At 48.5% G+C, this 15438-nt stretch overlaps 1 protein-coding gene across 1 annotated transcript in view; it reads left to right on the top strand.

Annotated features, from left to right (window-relative positions):
• The first annotated feature begins 13481 nt into the window (after nt 1-13481).
• Ppp1r1a (protein phosphatase 1 regulatory inhibitor subunit 1A) overlaps nt 13482-15438 on the top strand; it is a 7836-nt gene continuing 5879 nt past the window's right edge. The window contains exon 1 of the mRNA XM_028781139.1: nt 13482-13693. Coding sequence (XP_028636972.1) covers nt 13610-13693 — 84 coding nt within the window. The 5' untranslated portion in view covers nt 13482-13609. The remainder of the gene's footprint in view (nt 13694-15438) is intronic.

Raw genomic sequence — 15438 nt, 5'->3', positions numbered from 1 at the left:
TTGTTGTTGTTGTTGTTGTTGTTGTTGTTGTTGTTTCAGTCACCATCACAGGTATCTAAGAACTCAAACTCTCGCTCAAGAAAACATTGTCTTTTGTATCCAGGAGTGTAGCTCAGTGATAGCTCACCTACCTAACAAGGCCCTTAGCTATAGCCCTAGTACGAAGAGAAGGAAAGCAGAGAGAAAGGGAAGACATGAAAGTGGAGAGGTAAAGAGCTAAAGTTAACCTGTAAGTTCCACTTGCCCAAGAGCAGATGACTTCCTGGAATGCTGAGAACATCCCTCTAAGATCCTAAAAGCAGTTTAAACTACAGTCTTAGTCTGCCACTGTGTCTCCACATGGAGTTGGGGTAGTTTTATTTCGGCCTCAGCTTCACTTGTATAGCTGCACCTCAAAAACCTTTAGAGCCTTTGCTATCAAAATATACAGGAGTCCCAGGTCCTGAGGACTGTCTTTCACCATTGAGGCTACAGGGAGGCCCATGGCATATCATCTTCCACACTTGAGCCCAGCCAATGGAGAAACAACAGAGAATGATTCCAGAAAGGAGGCAAGGCATTCATTTTCTTAATGGCCAGACCATTATCAACAAGCCACAGCGCCCCCAAACTCTCTGGTCCTATAAAACTGGCAAATCCCACTGAGATCCAAAAGGACCTCTTCACTCTCCTCCTGCATAAGCCACTACTCAAAGAATCAAACAGCAGAGAGGAGGCAAAGAGAGAGGAGGGGATCCCCATCCAAGCCTTCATCATCTTCACTGAAGGCAGAAAGACATGATGCAAAGCTATTGAGGGGTACAGCTGTTAAGGCTCCAACTCCACCCCTCATGAAATGCAGCCTCATAAAGCTAACAACCATTCCTCTGCCCAGCTGTCATAGCACTGCAGCCTGCAGGAGGTGGCAGTCATCGGAGAGAACTGCCTTTCATCTCATATTAGTTTCTAATTACCACAGACTCGTTGGCTTAAAACAACACATATTTATTATCTTTCAGCTCTACAGTTCCTAAGCCCCTAATGGGTCTTACTGGGGTGAAATCAGTGAGCTCCTGCAGAATTACATCCCTTTTTCAAGGACCATCTGCTTCCTGGCACTTTCCAACTTTGAGTGGCCACCCACAATGCTTGGCCCATGGTTTCCATTGCCATCAATCCAGCTGTCTTCCCTGTCTCCTCCATATACATTGAACGACTCATGGTATTATTTCACTCATCTGAATGATGAAAAACAGTCTCCTTATTTATTTTTAAGAGCAGCTGATTGGCAACCTAATTCCATCTGCAGTCTTAATTCCCCATTGCCCATGGAAGCTAACAGTCACAGGATCTGTAATGAAGATATCACACTGGGGGCCACTGACTGTTCTGGTCCCATATATATCCTGCTCCTTTGAGATTCACCTGCCTGAGATGTCTGAGCCATCTGTGCAGATGCTCAAAGTTACACAGTGTCTTGATGACTCTGAGTAAGGTACACTACTACTACCATGCCTCTGATATTGACACCAATCACCACCAGGACCAAGTCAAAGCCTCAAGAAATACCTATTGTCCAGACTCTACCTGGTTCTGCCAGTCCCCAGACCCACTCAGTCTTCAGCCACATCCCTTCCACTTTCTTGTGCCCTCTAAGATTTCTGGGAAAAATGCTTTAAGTTCCCAATGCCTTGTTTAAGTGTCCTATCACATCATCTTAGATAACATTTTAAGATTCCCTGAGAATCCTACAACTCCTGCAGCTGCTCAAGTGGAAACTGCTTCCTCTTTTAACCACTGAATAACTCAGGGCACAAAGTTGGGAAGAGATGTTCTTTGTGCTCCCATTGCTGTTTTAAACTAAGTCTTCTTCCTTCAAAGTCTCTCTTCCATGAAGCCTACACCACAGCTTCTCCTCTTTGCTGATGGTCTCAGTGCCTTCTCTTCTTCCCTGTGTTCCTGTCATTCTGGTAGCCTTCACCATTTGTGCAGATGGTTTCTCCAGTGCCCAGGCTGCTCAAGTCTTTGATTTCTGTACCTCCACCTGTGCTGCTGCAATAACCCTCAGAACCTTAAATTCAAGGATCTTGCATTCTGTCCACAGCCTCCTGACTTTCCATCACCATTACCCTAAGAGTCTGTCCACAATGAATCTGACCTGATCCTGACCTCCAATACATTGGGCCTGCCATTTTTCCCATACAGCTGATGACTGTATTTCCCCAGCTTCCTTGTAGTTCATTGTTGCCATGTTGCTAGGTGTTAGCCCATAGGAGATGAGCACATGTTAAGATAATGTAATAAATGTGAAATTTTCCATCAGCTCATGTATAGTTGGTTCCAGCTGGTAGTGCTGCTTTGAAAGATTTGTGGAGCCTTTAGGAAGCAGAGGCTTGCTGAAGGAGGTGATTCAGTGGGGAATGGTATTAGGGTTTTATAGCCTGGCCCTACTTCCTCTCTGCTCTCTGCTTCTTGTTCCATTAATATGAGAGGAAGTAGGGTTCTACTGCAAACTCCTGCCACCATTGACCCAGCTGTCCCCATGCTTCCCCCTCTGTGATGGACTGTATCCCCTTACATTGCAAGCCAAAATAAGTCCTTCTCCATTAAGTTGCTTCCTTTGTGTGGGAGGTGGAAGACGTGTGTGTGTGTGTGTGTGTGTGTGTGTGTGTGTGTGTGTAGATGCACAGAGTATATACATGGATGCATATGTACATGTGGGTAGGCAACTGATCAACCTCAGATGTCATTCTTTGAGATCTGTCCATCCATCTTGATTTTTGAGACAGGACATCTCTCTGGGATCTAAGGCCTATTTATTTTGCTGGCTAGCTGGCCAGTGAGCACAGGGATCCACCTGTTTCATCTTCCCCAGTACTGACATTACAAGTGTGCACTGCCACACCTGGCCTCTTACACAGGTGCACATCTTCATGATTGTTCAACAAGTACTTTACCACTGACTGAGTGATCTCCCCAGGCCCCTTTAAGTTGTTCTCTTCTGTTATCTATTTGCTCACAGCACTAAGAAAAGTAACAGGCAGACTATAATTTGTTCCCTTGACAGATAAGGAACCTGTCTTCTTGTCCTTTCTAAACCTTCCAACCACCTGAGTTGAGGAAAAGGTGAGAGCTGTAGCAGCTATGTTGGGACACACAATGGAAGAGAAAAATTCATAACTGTATGACAGCATAAATTAGAGTTGATGGGGGTTTTATGGGAACACAAAGTTCAGAGCTTAGGGAGGTGGGCAGATATGAGAGAAGTTAAGGGAGGAGTTAGAGTGGATAGTTAAAATACATAGTATGAAATTCTCAACAAATTAAAAGTATTTTTAAAGATTTGTAAGATAGAAAGTCCTGAGCTTTATGGAGATGGGAGATGCCATCTTACCTTTGTCCAACTTCTAGTCTTCTTGGGCTATGTATGGTATGGTGACTCCATTGCTACCTCTGAACTTCATATTCTTGTGCACCTCATCTTCCTATTTTACTATCACTACACCATCCCCAAGCTACATACTGAGGAATCAATCATAATTTCTCCCTTTCTTCCAGTTCCACACCAGTGTTTGTCACCTAACCTAATGCTGGTACTTCCATTTTTCCTCTTCTGAACCATCCTCCATTCAGTATTGGACAGGCAATCTTTTCAAAGTGCATGTAAGATCATATCAGCCAGACTACTGATTAAAAAGTGCTGCCCACCTGCAGTTCAGATTATGTAAACTCTTTACCAGGCATGGTCTGGCTCCCAGCCTTCTCTGTTACCACTCTCCTCAGAAATATATTCTACCTATTCCAGTGTCCTTTGTGGGCTTTGGACACACCATCATCTTTCCAGTTCAAGTCTCCAGTCCATATAATTACTTTAATTATTTTTTATTTTATGTGTATATGTATTCCCCACATGTATGTCTGTGCATCGTGTGCATGCAGTGCCCTCAGAAGCCAAAAGAGGGCATTGTGTACCCTGAGTCTGAGTCATAGATAGTTGTGAACTACCATGTAGATGCTGGAGGTTGAATCCAGATCCTGTAGGAAGAGCAAGCAGTGCTCTTAATTGCTAAGCCTCTCTCCAGCCCCATAAGTGGTATTGATGGTATGATGGTGAGCATATGCCTTCCAAAACATTCTCACTGTTGTTTGCATAGCTGCCACCCTCTCATCCTCCCAGGCTTAGCTCAAATGCTCTGCTCTTGGAGAAAGCCTCCCTGGCTACCTTATTCTTCATCAACTCACAAGTTGCTTTTGTCACCACGTGTTTATCTACCACCCTTGAACTTGCTGTGCTTCGAGATCATCTCATTTGTATATTTGTTTCCTAGGTTGTACATGTTTTACCACAAACAAACAAACAAACAAACAAAAACAAAAAAATCTCTGTTATATGAAACCTTGGAATTAACCAATTGTCTCTACTCGCTGCTTTCCTCCTGTACCTTGAGTAGTGATTATATGGCGCAGCTGGAATTCAATAGATTAATTAGAATTGAATTATTGAGTGAAATGAGTAAGTGGAGAGATGGATGATGAATCAGCTGCTCCTTTCCCAGAGAACAAGGAACAAGGCTTTAAATGTTCACTAGTTCACCAGTGATGAGGAAGAGATAAGCTTCTCTCCTTTGGTGAAAGTGACCATAAAGAAAGATGGCAGATAAGGGCCTCTCAGGGTGACTGGGAAGGATTCAGAAGGCCTCTGTACTTGACTCAAGCTTCTGAAGGGTTAGAGGAAAGATGAGGAAAAAGAAAGCTGCCTACCCAGAGACTGCAGTGTCTGAAGTCCAGCCACAGTAAGAAAACCTGAAGTTATGTTTCAGGAGGACTTCTCAATGTTTGTGTGTATGGGATGGATTCGGGGTTTTATAAAGTCATGCAATCTTCCCCTACTTCCAAACTTTTGTTGTAGAATACAGAGTTCCAGCATGTGGGGTAGGAGAAAGAACGGGATGCCCCCACAGACTTGCACTACAGCAGGCCCTTCCCTGACAGGAGACAGGACAACTATTTATTCATATGACCTGGCCCTGGGCTCAAAAAGTACTGATTCTACCCACTGCTGGCTCATTCTCCTGGTTTCAGGCACCCTCTCCTTCAGTGGATTCAGGATCTTTTACCATTCACCACAGTTTTAGAACCATTCAGGATCCCAAAGCAGGGTCCAAGTTAGAAGGAGCTACCTTCACTGTCCCATCACCCAGCTTCTGCTTTGGCACTTCCAGCTAGAGGTCTCTTCAGCACAGGCAAGATGCTCCAGGCTGTGGTAGCGCCAGTGAGCAAGTCCCCTCTGAGCCATGCTGAATCTCTCTCCCTCTAACTTTTATCACTTCAGTCTCCTAGAAAGCACAGAAGATTTGGTTTGAAATACCTGAAGATAATTATCTCGTGAATAATAAATGCTCCATTTGGCAAACTCTTAATAGGAACAGTGCTGAAAATTTTGTGGACCTTATCTCATGTGATACCTGCAATAGTGCTAGAATGTAGGAATTATTATCCCAGTTCAACAGATAAAGAGATGAGCTCAGAAAAGCAAATCACCAGCCCAAGGTCACTCAGTTACTAGAATAATCAGGATTGTCCCAGAGCCATTCTGACTCCACAAAAGGTCTACATTCATCCCATTCATTAAAATCCAGCCTCCTAAAGCTGAGTCTCCTTCTGTGCCCAATAAACATCATGTCTAAGTGTCTCTGCTCCAAATTCAATAAAACTCTGCGACCACAGAGCCTGAGAGCCTCCTCCCTGGTACTGGAAAACAATCACTTCCCACAGCTTTCTGACTGTACCTGTCTCCCCTCAGCCTTCAACACAGCTCCAGCAGCCCCAGGTGTCTGTCTCCCCTTTTCCACCTTCCTTACTATGGTTCATTTTCCTCATCTCCTAGGATTCTCTCAAACTACCCCCCCTCTTATTCTCACATTCTTCTTCCCCCAAACTCTATTCATTCAGAAGGGGAAAAAAAAAGAAGGAAGAAAGGAAACTACAATTTGTCCTCCTTTGAAAACTTAAGCAAGTTCTTCAGCTGCGCTGTCCTCAGTGTTCTCAGACATCTTGTTTCAGTTGCTGCTGCAGATCTCATTGCCTGTTCTCAGGGCTCCCTCCTCAGACTGGATTCACCAGGGCTGTAAGGGTGGCTTCCACCTCTGCACCCCTCACAATGTGGGTGCTAAGTAAGCAGCTGTCAGTGTCAAATGTGGACTGATTCACTTTAGATACTTCAAGCAGAAGAAGTATGGTTAGACTTCAGAAATCCAGGAAACAATACCAGGGAACCCTCTGAGACTCCAAAAGAGTCGAGCTTACACCCACCCTTGGGACACCTGATTTCTTGAGACTGGATAAAACAAATCCTCCCTGCCCCAACCCAACAAGAGGGAAATCATGCCTAGCACTGGAGATCTAGCCAGATACCTAGGGCTAGGGAAGTCATGGATCTTAGAGGAGAATCCACAGTCATAGCTTTACTAAACCAGAACACTCCATAACCACATTTTAATTATATATCTTTATACCGTCAGACAAGTGTTCCCACCCTTCATCAGTGAAACACTCTTGGCCACAAAGACCATTGTAGAAAATCACAACAGATTAAAATGTGGAGTTGTGGAGCCGAGCCCTAACTTATACAACACGTCTCCTACACCTAAGGTTCATGGTACATTTTGAAAGGGAGAGGGCACAGAAAGATTTTAAGAGCCTGAGAAACAAAACTGTGCTGTGAGACTGTATCTCCTACAGATGTCACGGAAGCTACACCCACGAAGTCTCATCAACATGGCTGCCTAAACAAAGGCTTCGTTGATTCTGGGCCTGCAGTGAGGCAATGCACATTAACAGGAGTATGTGGACAGGAAACAAGGGAAACTGTAATAGAAGGGACCAGAGCAAGATGTAGCCCCCAAAGGCATGTCACAGAGACCTACCCTGACCAGGCCTCACCTTCCAAGCTTCATCACTTCCCAAGAATATATTCATATATTTTTAGACTTATGTTTATGGCTGTTGAGGTTTGGTCTTTTGCTATCTATTATAATGTTAACTGTGGGCCCCCAAGACCTAGTTGTCCCAGATAGAAGAGAATCCAAGCGTACACCTTGGCCCCAAGTTATTTCTTGTTGGTAAATAAGGATGCCAACAGCCAGTAGTTGGGTAGAAGAGACATAAGTGGGGTTTAGGTTTCTCAAGGGCTTGGGTCAGAAGAGAACAATGAGGAGAGGAGAAGTGCAAGATCAGGAGGAGAAGCCACATATGTTAGGCATCAAGAGAATGTGTCCCTGAGGGCTAGCCAATTGGAGTTAGGAGCAGCCCAGAAGAAACACAGTAAGTAATAACTCAGGGTATCAATAGGAAAGTAGATTCTAATAGCATAGAAGCTAGGCAGCCACCCAGCTACTGGGCTGTTTAAGGCTTATTGTAAATACAGAGGTTGTGTGTGGTTTTTATCCGAGAATAAAATAGTATGAGGTGAGATAGAAACTCTGGGCCAGGACTTAATCATTTCTACAACATATGCCTGCTTACGTGTCTGTGCACCACACACATGCCTAATTCCCACAGAGACCAGAAGAGGGGATCATCCCTTGGAACTGAAGTTACAGATAACTGAAGTAACCTGTTCTGTGGGTGCTGGGAGGTGTTCTTAACTGCTGAGCCATCTCTCTAGGCCCTCTGTTCACATTTTGAACACATCAGTGGATTAAACCATTAGTTAGCTCAGAGACCCGTCACAGATACACCCTGATGTGGTCACAACCCAGCCAAAGCAACAATCTAGATCACCTATCACAGGCAGCAAACTGCTGTAGAAGAGATGTCAAAGAAAGGACCCAAATCATCACATGGAATGATAAAGGGATTTTTAAAAATTAGTTCCCAGGTGCCTCACCCAGATCAAGACTGTTGGGGTGGAGTGGTGTGTCTCAGTAGAAGAGAGGGGCATTTGTGAGAAAGAACAGCATTCCAGCCCCATCCCTTTCTCACCCCTTACTCTAAATCTCTTGAGACACTGGTACCCATTTTTCCCAGAGCTGAATATGTAGTCCCTGGGAAGGTCATGTTCTGGAGCCTGGGTGCTAATAGAAGCTTAGAAGAGAGAGGATTGAGGAACTGCAGCCTGGAAAACAGCTACTGGCTCTCAGAGTTTGTCTGGCAAGGTGAGAATGAGATTGATCCTCTGGTAAAGAGGCACAGGGCTCCTCATAGGTCTGTCTCAGGCCCATTGCAATGGGGCTGCCTCTAGGGACAAAGGGATCCTAGGCTGAATGCATCTCCCCTTAGAACTTCAGAAAGGGAACTATGTCACTGATGTTGTTATTGGTTGAGTGTCCATGTAAAACTGCCTTGAATTTAAGGTGGGCTATGTCCCTATAAGAGGAGATGACACATAGAGACACACAGGAGGGAAGCAGGCACATAAAGATAATTACAGTAACTGAAGCTGTGCTGTCATAAGCCAAGAACATCTGGAAGTAGCTGGAAAAGGTAGGGAGTGCTCTTCTCTAGCGCCAGGTACTTCTGACTCCTTGACCTGAAACCTCTAGACTCCAGAACTGAGGATGAATTCCCACCATTGTAAGCCCACCTCCCCCAGCTAGTTGTACACTGTCACAAATACTCTAGGAAACAATGGAGCCATGTCTCTTCAGCCACAGCACTGATGGATGGCTAACCCTTGGAAAAATGCAGAGCTGGACTGGGCATCAGAGCTCTCTGACAAGCTTTAACTTTCAAATGACCCCTCCTACAGCCAATCTCCCCTGCTGAGAGCCCCAGGAGAAAAGCTGGCATCTGCTTCCCCAGCCACCTACAACAACACACCAGAACCCAGGGGTGCCTTGGCCTCCCTACTCCTGGTAACCTTCCCTCATTCTGTCCTGTGGCTAGGGAATTTTCCATCATCCCATCTCTAAGTCAAAGTCATTATATTTAATCATTAACAGGGTGTGTGTTAATTAGTAGGGTAGGATGATCACCCATGCTGATGAGGACACAGCTGGACACTAAGAACAGCTGATCTGACAAGCATGGGGAGAAGCAGGCCCTAACTGAAAGAGGCAGGAATATCTTCCTGATATCCATCCTCTGAATTCTGAAAGTATCAATAGCCCCTTCCTCTGTCCTGCTTTGGCAAGCGCGTAATGGATGTAACCCATTTGGGGACTCCATCAGCCCAATCCTTTCTATGTAACAGGATTGCCTGTTGTTAAACCAGTTTTAACTCTGAGGAAATTGAGAGTCTGAAAAGCTAAGCAACTTATTTAAGGTCACAGACACTAAAGGATAGAGCTAGCATTAGAGCCCAGATAGACCTTCAAACTGAAGGGACATGAGTATGGAGGGAAAAAAGCACAGTAGTCATGAGAAGCCCAAGGTCATGCTGACCTCTCTTTCTCTTTCCCTTCCCCTCCCTCCTTTTTCCCTCCTCCCCCTCCCCTCGTGTGTGTGTGTGTGTGTGTGTGTGTGTGTGTGTGTGTGTCCTCTGGGAATTACAGCATCTTGTCCCTCTGCTTTTGTGATACTCCAGACTAATAGTAGTGGCCACCCATCACCAGCTGGCACTTAGGCTGACTGAAAGAGGTCCAGAGACAAACAGTGAATCTGTTTTGAGTTCTGGTGTACCTGCAGCACTTAGTGTAGTGTCTGGCATGTATACGTGTTTATTGAAAGGATCAATTCAACCTGTAAGAGGGTTGTGGTTAATAGCTACTTATGGGTTGGTCTTCTGATGAAGACCATCTGGGAGCCATGTATTTCAAGAAGTCATCTAGGTCATGCTCTGCCATTGGCCTCTAGCTTCCTGCAGCAAGGGCTAGCACTGATGTGATGTCAGTCCCTAGGTCGAGTGCTTCTGGTCTCTAGCCTAAGGATTTGAATGGCTGCTCCTAAGTGTCATCTACTTCAACCAGTGTTCACCATGGTTAGCGGAACAGTAAAGCACTTTGAAAGAGAGTGAGTTGAATGAGCAGTGCCAGTACCATTCCCAAGAGCACCAGCTACAGACTGCCACCAGTGCCTGGCAGAATTGCAGTGACAGGGCTTTTTCACAGGCAAATAGGCCTTCACAAGCTCCCTTTTGGAGCTCATCACAGAGACCGTGCATCCATCCCAACGCAGCTTTTGGGCCTCCTATGGGTTCTAGAAATATCTCCAGTGGAGAGGTCTTCTAGATGTGGGAAGCCCAAAGAATTATAGTCTCAAAAATGGTACCACTACTCTTCTCCAACATCCCTGCTTCATAGGACTAGATCCCTAACAACTCTGGAATTTTCCAAGAGCAAAGTCACTCCATAGGTCAGAAGCCACAGTGAGGATGTTCAGAGCATATGCCACAAGCTCTGGAGTGGTTCCAAAAGAGGTTCTAGAAAGGCTTAAGAAATAGCTGTACCTAGCATGAGCACATAGCTTCCCAAGGAACCATGCAGATGGGCTTGCTGCTCCTTTGGGGGTTAAAAGCAGCTGCTAGAAAAAGCTAAAAGCAGTTGCAGAACTGTGCAAGCAAATGTGTACAAACAACTGTGCGGACAAGTGTGTCAGCATCATGCACTCCACCCCCCCAGGAGTGTACTCTGCTGCCAGGGTGTCTGGAAGCTGAAGGCAAGGTCCTCCCTGCTCTCACCCTGGCCCTGTGACTTCCTGGCTGAGGCTTGCTCACCTTGGACAGAACATTAGAACAGGAAGACATCTGCAGGCTGCAGGCTGTCTTGACTCCCAAGGGGGTGCAGAGTGATCCCAGAGCCATTCAGAGCATTGATAGCTGAGGAAGGTTTGAACTTGACCTCCCAAATTCCAGCCTAGGTGACCCCATCTCTCTACAGCACCCTGGTTGACCACCCTGAGACTCAGTTGTGGGGATTGGTGAAATGAACACTGAAGTTAATGGAGCAAGGAGGGTAGACTAGCAAAAACAAGGTGCAGTCCATTAACCTGGAAGACTGCATAAGTAGCAGGGAGTGGGTCATTAGGTAATGGCATCACCAAGTCACATCCCTATAACTTTAAACATTCATAAGCTGTAAGTATGCCCTAGAGTAGCTATGACTCTGCCACCTGGGCTGCAACAGAGGGGTGACCACTTGGGCACTGTTCACATAGACACATTTGAGAAGGGAAAGAAACAGACTCACTCTTCCTCAGTGGGGAGCCCTCTCTAGGCAGGCACAGGCCTCTACAACTCTTCAGCCCTGTGTGCAATCCTCTATGCTTCCCTCATGCTTAGCAGGAGCTCATAGCTACTCACTCAGCTCAAGGCATAAATAAAGGTCAAAACGATATATACAACCTTCACAGTCACCACTCTACTTGGCCTGCAGAGGCTGTGCTGGGACCCATTCTACCTTCTTCCTGCCAGTCAGACCTTCATCCTTGTGGTGACCAGGGAGCTCTCTTTCCACAGGCACTCTTCTCTCACCACCACCTCCCCCAACCCGCTGTATTCAACCACCACCCCTCCCCAGCTGCTCCCAAGACCCCTCTTTTCATCTCCTCTAGGTCTCTCTTGGCCCCCACCTAGCCTGAAACCTTCAGATCAAGAGAAGTCAAAATCTGGAGGTTGAGAAGGGAATCCCAGGGCTAAAATTTGAGAGAAATAAAGGAACATGGAAAAAAATCTAAGCAAACTGGACTACCCCATAATAGTGGGACCCCATAACAGCTCCAACAGAGAGAAACCCAGGAGTCTTGCCCTTCCCCCCGCAACCCCCCAGCATAACATTAGATGTGGCCTGCCTCCATGTTGGGCTCCTTGCTCCATGGATCCTCAGCTATGAGACATGGAAGTTCTAACACTGCGAAGGAGATGGGGGCTGAGCTCCAGAATCAGGGGTGGTATTGTGCCTTCAGGTCATCCAGGCCTGGCCAAGAGGACAGAGAATGACCCTCTTAAGAAGCACTGTGCCCCTAAGTGTACATGTGGGAGGGAGAAGCAAAGAGAAGGAAAATAATGGCCCAGCCCTGGGGCACCCAGTGCCCCGTCTGCCCTGTCTCCCATGTTATATTGATTTACCACCCTTCCCTGCACCCCACGCTGGGATGAGGGTACACAGACATCGGATCCAGGGACACTGAACATTTTCCCTACTACCCAAACAGAGCAAAAAAGCTGGGAGAAGCATTCCCAGAGTCCCATTACTCCAACTAACAACAAATGGAGAGCCACTGGCTAGAATCTTCAGGGCTGCTGAGTGGCTGCAACCTGGCCTTGCCCTGGAGAAAGCTGAGCCCTTCTGCTGTGTAAAAGGATCCCTAGAGGAGGAAGGGCGTGAGGGTGGGGCTATTTTTGGAGGGAAGAGGGGAAGGGGCCATGGAAAGCAGACCAGAGGATCCCAGACTAGGGTTTAAAGCTGCTCTCTAGAGTGGGGGATGACCAAGGTCCCATTCCCCTAGAGCCAGGCTTAACCCTGTATGGACCCTGCCCTCTGTTCAGTTTAAGATTACAAAGAGAGAATCTCCTAGCCCTGCCATACACCTCCTCCAGCACCACAGGCTTTCTCCTTCTCTATCTCAGTCCCACTCTGCCCCCTAAATCCACCAGGAACCCTCCCAGTACCCAGCACCCACCTCTCTCTGTCCAGTGACCCTAGTACAGGGCACTTCAGTTCCTATGAATATCCTGTTGCCCTCACTGGTTAGTACTGAGTAGCTTGTTGATCCCATACCAACCCAGTAAGTTCTTCTAGTAGTCTAACTTCCATGCCAATAGTCACAGCAGAGCATGGCAGAGCATTTTCATTGTCCTGCCAACAGTGAAAGTGGACACCAGCCATCTGTAAACAGGCCACCCCTGGTGGGGTATCTTTCTCCACTCCCCCTCCCCATCCCTGTAATCCCCTTGCAGGCCTTTCACCTACTTTGCAGCCCCACAATGTAGCAAGCAGAAAGTGAAATCTATTTCACAAGCAGGATTAGCTTTCACCTCCATGGCTTCTTCTTTACCCTAAATGGCCCTCTCTCCCCAGGCCCTTGGTCCACTCACACTCCAGAGAGTCTTACTCTAGGGACTCTCTGAGGCCTTCCCCTCTTCTCTCTCTTGTCCGGAGTGTTCCTTGAACAGTAGCCAAATCTCGCACCTGTCAAAATTTTCACATCCACTCTAGTATTTGGCCTCAAGGGGAAGTTCCCTCCTAGTCTAGCTTTAATCCCTCCTGCTGCGTACCTAAATCTCCTTTCAATCTTTTCTCTTTGTGAAATCTCCTTTAGATCATAAACATAATTTTCTTCTGGAGCTGTGCCCTTCCTTTTTTCCAGACCCTGAAACCTGCTCTCGCTTGAACAAGTTCTTGATAACGTCTTTCCACATCCACCCCTTGCCCAGAATTCTAGGATACCTGGATGCCCGACAGCGGGTGGATTAGGACAGCGACCCACCCGTGTCTGGCTCGTTAGCTCGAGGGGCGGCGACCCGCGCAACCGCCAGCGCAGCCACGACGGGGTTAAGGCTCGGGACTGGGGGAGGAGGGGGCCGGGAGGGACGGTGACGAGCCAATCCGCAGCAGCACAGTCCCCAAGCGGAGCAGGGCGCGCCGAGCCAGGAGCTGCGAGCCGAGCGCCGGGCTGGGGCCGGGGCCGGAGCGCAGCGAAGAGGGAGCGCGCCCGCCCCAGCCCGAGGTCCGCTGCCGCCGGGCCGGGCGCCATGGAGCCCGACAACAGCCCACGGAAGATCCAGTTTACGGTCCCTCTGCTGGAGCCGCACCTGGACCCGGAGGCGGCCGAGCAGGTACAGGCAGGGCGGGGCAGCGGGACTCGACGAAGGACTGGGAACCTGGCCGTGGGACCTGAATCCCTGCCTCGCCCAGCGCGGCAGCGCACCTCTTCGGGAACGCACTCTCCCAGTTTATGGGGGTCTCCATACCCTCCCCCAACAGTGGAGCCACGCCTCGTCACCAGTACAGGTCCCTGTGCCGGGTGTCTCCAAGAGCGTCGTTCACTCCCTGCCCAACCATGGGGACACGACCCTTCCTCCGTCACTAGCGACCTTACATCCCCTCAAACCCAGTCAACCCCCCAGAGTTTCCCGGCTAGGCATCGCTAAGCTGAAGGGTACCGCCGGGAGGGTGCGCAGGGCGGGCGCGGGTGGGGGGCGGCGAATGGGCAGAAGAGACAGCTCTCCTCCCCTCCGAATCATCCGCACCTGGGCTTTGAGTGTGGCACCCAAAAGGATGAGGACAGCTATAAAGGAGCTTTGGGGCGAGGGCGGGGGGGATCTGCAAGCCGATGTTCCCTTCTGCAAGTCGGAGCACGTGGGACCTGGGTATAACTCTGCCCTATGGAGTAGGGAGTGGGGGTGAGATGCAGGGCGCAGCGCGGCGAACTGGAGCGTCTGGGCCTGGGGTCCTAGCTTAGCCACGAGCAAGCCACCAAGAAAGCTTGGCTCACTGGGTGGGAGTGCAGGGCCCTGGCCCAGCCTCCTGGCCTGGCCTATTTTTAGCTCTGAGCAGCCTGGCAGAGGCGGCAGTGTGTGAGTGAGCAGTGTGTGTCAGCGTCAGTGAGCGTATGGAAGGGGCTACTATCTGCAGCCCGTTTTCTTTTGCATTCCCTGGCATGTGGAGACCATCCGTCCCCAAGAGCATCCAGCTCTCCAGGACTCCTGCCCCCAGCCACTCACTGTCAACCTCTCCACCTGAAAGAATCAGACCTCTGGGGATGGGCAGAAAAAAGAGAGAGAGAGAGGTTTCCACGTTGCTAGAGCTGATTCATAGAATTGGATGTAGATGAAAAGGGACCCAGCAGGTGTGCTCTTTGAAACTTCTGCTTCTCAGATCCAGGGAGAGCCAGGTACCCCGGCTTCTCCTCTCCCTACCTGGGAACCAAGGGGCTGGAGAGGGTGTGTTGAGACCTCACACACCTGAGATGAGGAGAATGAGGAATGTTTCTGTAAGCTCAAGAAATATGCCTATGCCCAGAGACAGCAGACTGGCTAAGATGACTTTTGAACCAGGAAAGCAGGCCCAGTCAGAGCCAGAGGTTGAGACCTGCCTGCCACTGGCAGACAGGACCTGACACCTGCTTCTGTTTGGTGTTGAAGGGGGATGGAGGAGGGCAGGCCAGCTGACTCAGAGCTGGGAACAAGGGAGCAAGCACATGGGGACACATGGCAGTGTTGGGGAGCCAAAGTAAGAGAAAAGCTGGGACTCTGCTCTTTTATAGTCTTCAGAAATCCATCTCTTGGGCCTGAAAGTTTGCCCCAGTCCTTCCTGCTGTTACCAAGCATGTAGGCAAAAGCTCCAAGCTTAACAGGAGCTCCTACCCCAACTTCCATGGGGTAGGAGTGGGAAGGTGAAAAAAGAGTGGGAAGCTAAGTGTACAGCAGAGTGTGGGGGCTGCCCTCCACCACAACCTTCATATGTCCTTGAGAGCTAGGTGAGGTAGGGGCAGAAACAGAAAAGAGCCATCTCTCTTGGGATCCAGGGAGCCTCCTCCTGCCTCCTGCCTCCTGCCTCCTGCCTCCTGCCTCCTGCCTCC

Source organism: Grammomys surdaster, unplaced genomic scaffold (assembly GCF_004785775.1).
Source record: "Grammomys surdaster isolate TR1022 unplaced genomic scaffold, NIH_TR_1.0 374, whole genome shotgun sequence".
Lineage (NCBI taxonomy): Eukaryota > Metazoa > Chordata > Mammalia > Rodentia > Muridae > Grammomys > Grammomys surdaster.
The sequence above is the reverse complement of the archived record's forward strand: the minus strand, read 5'-3'. Positions and strand labels throughout refer to the sequence as shown.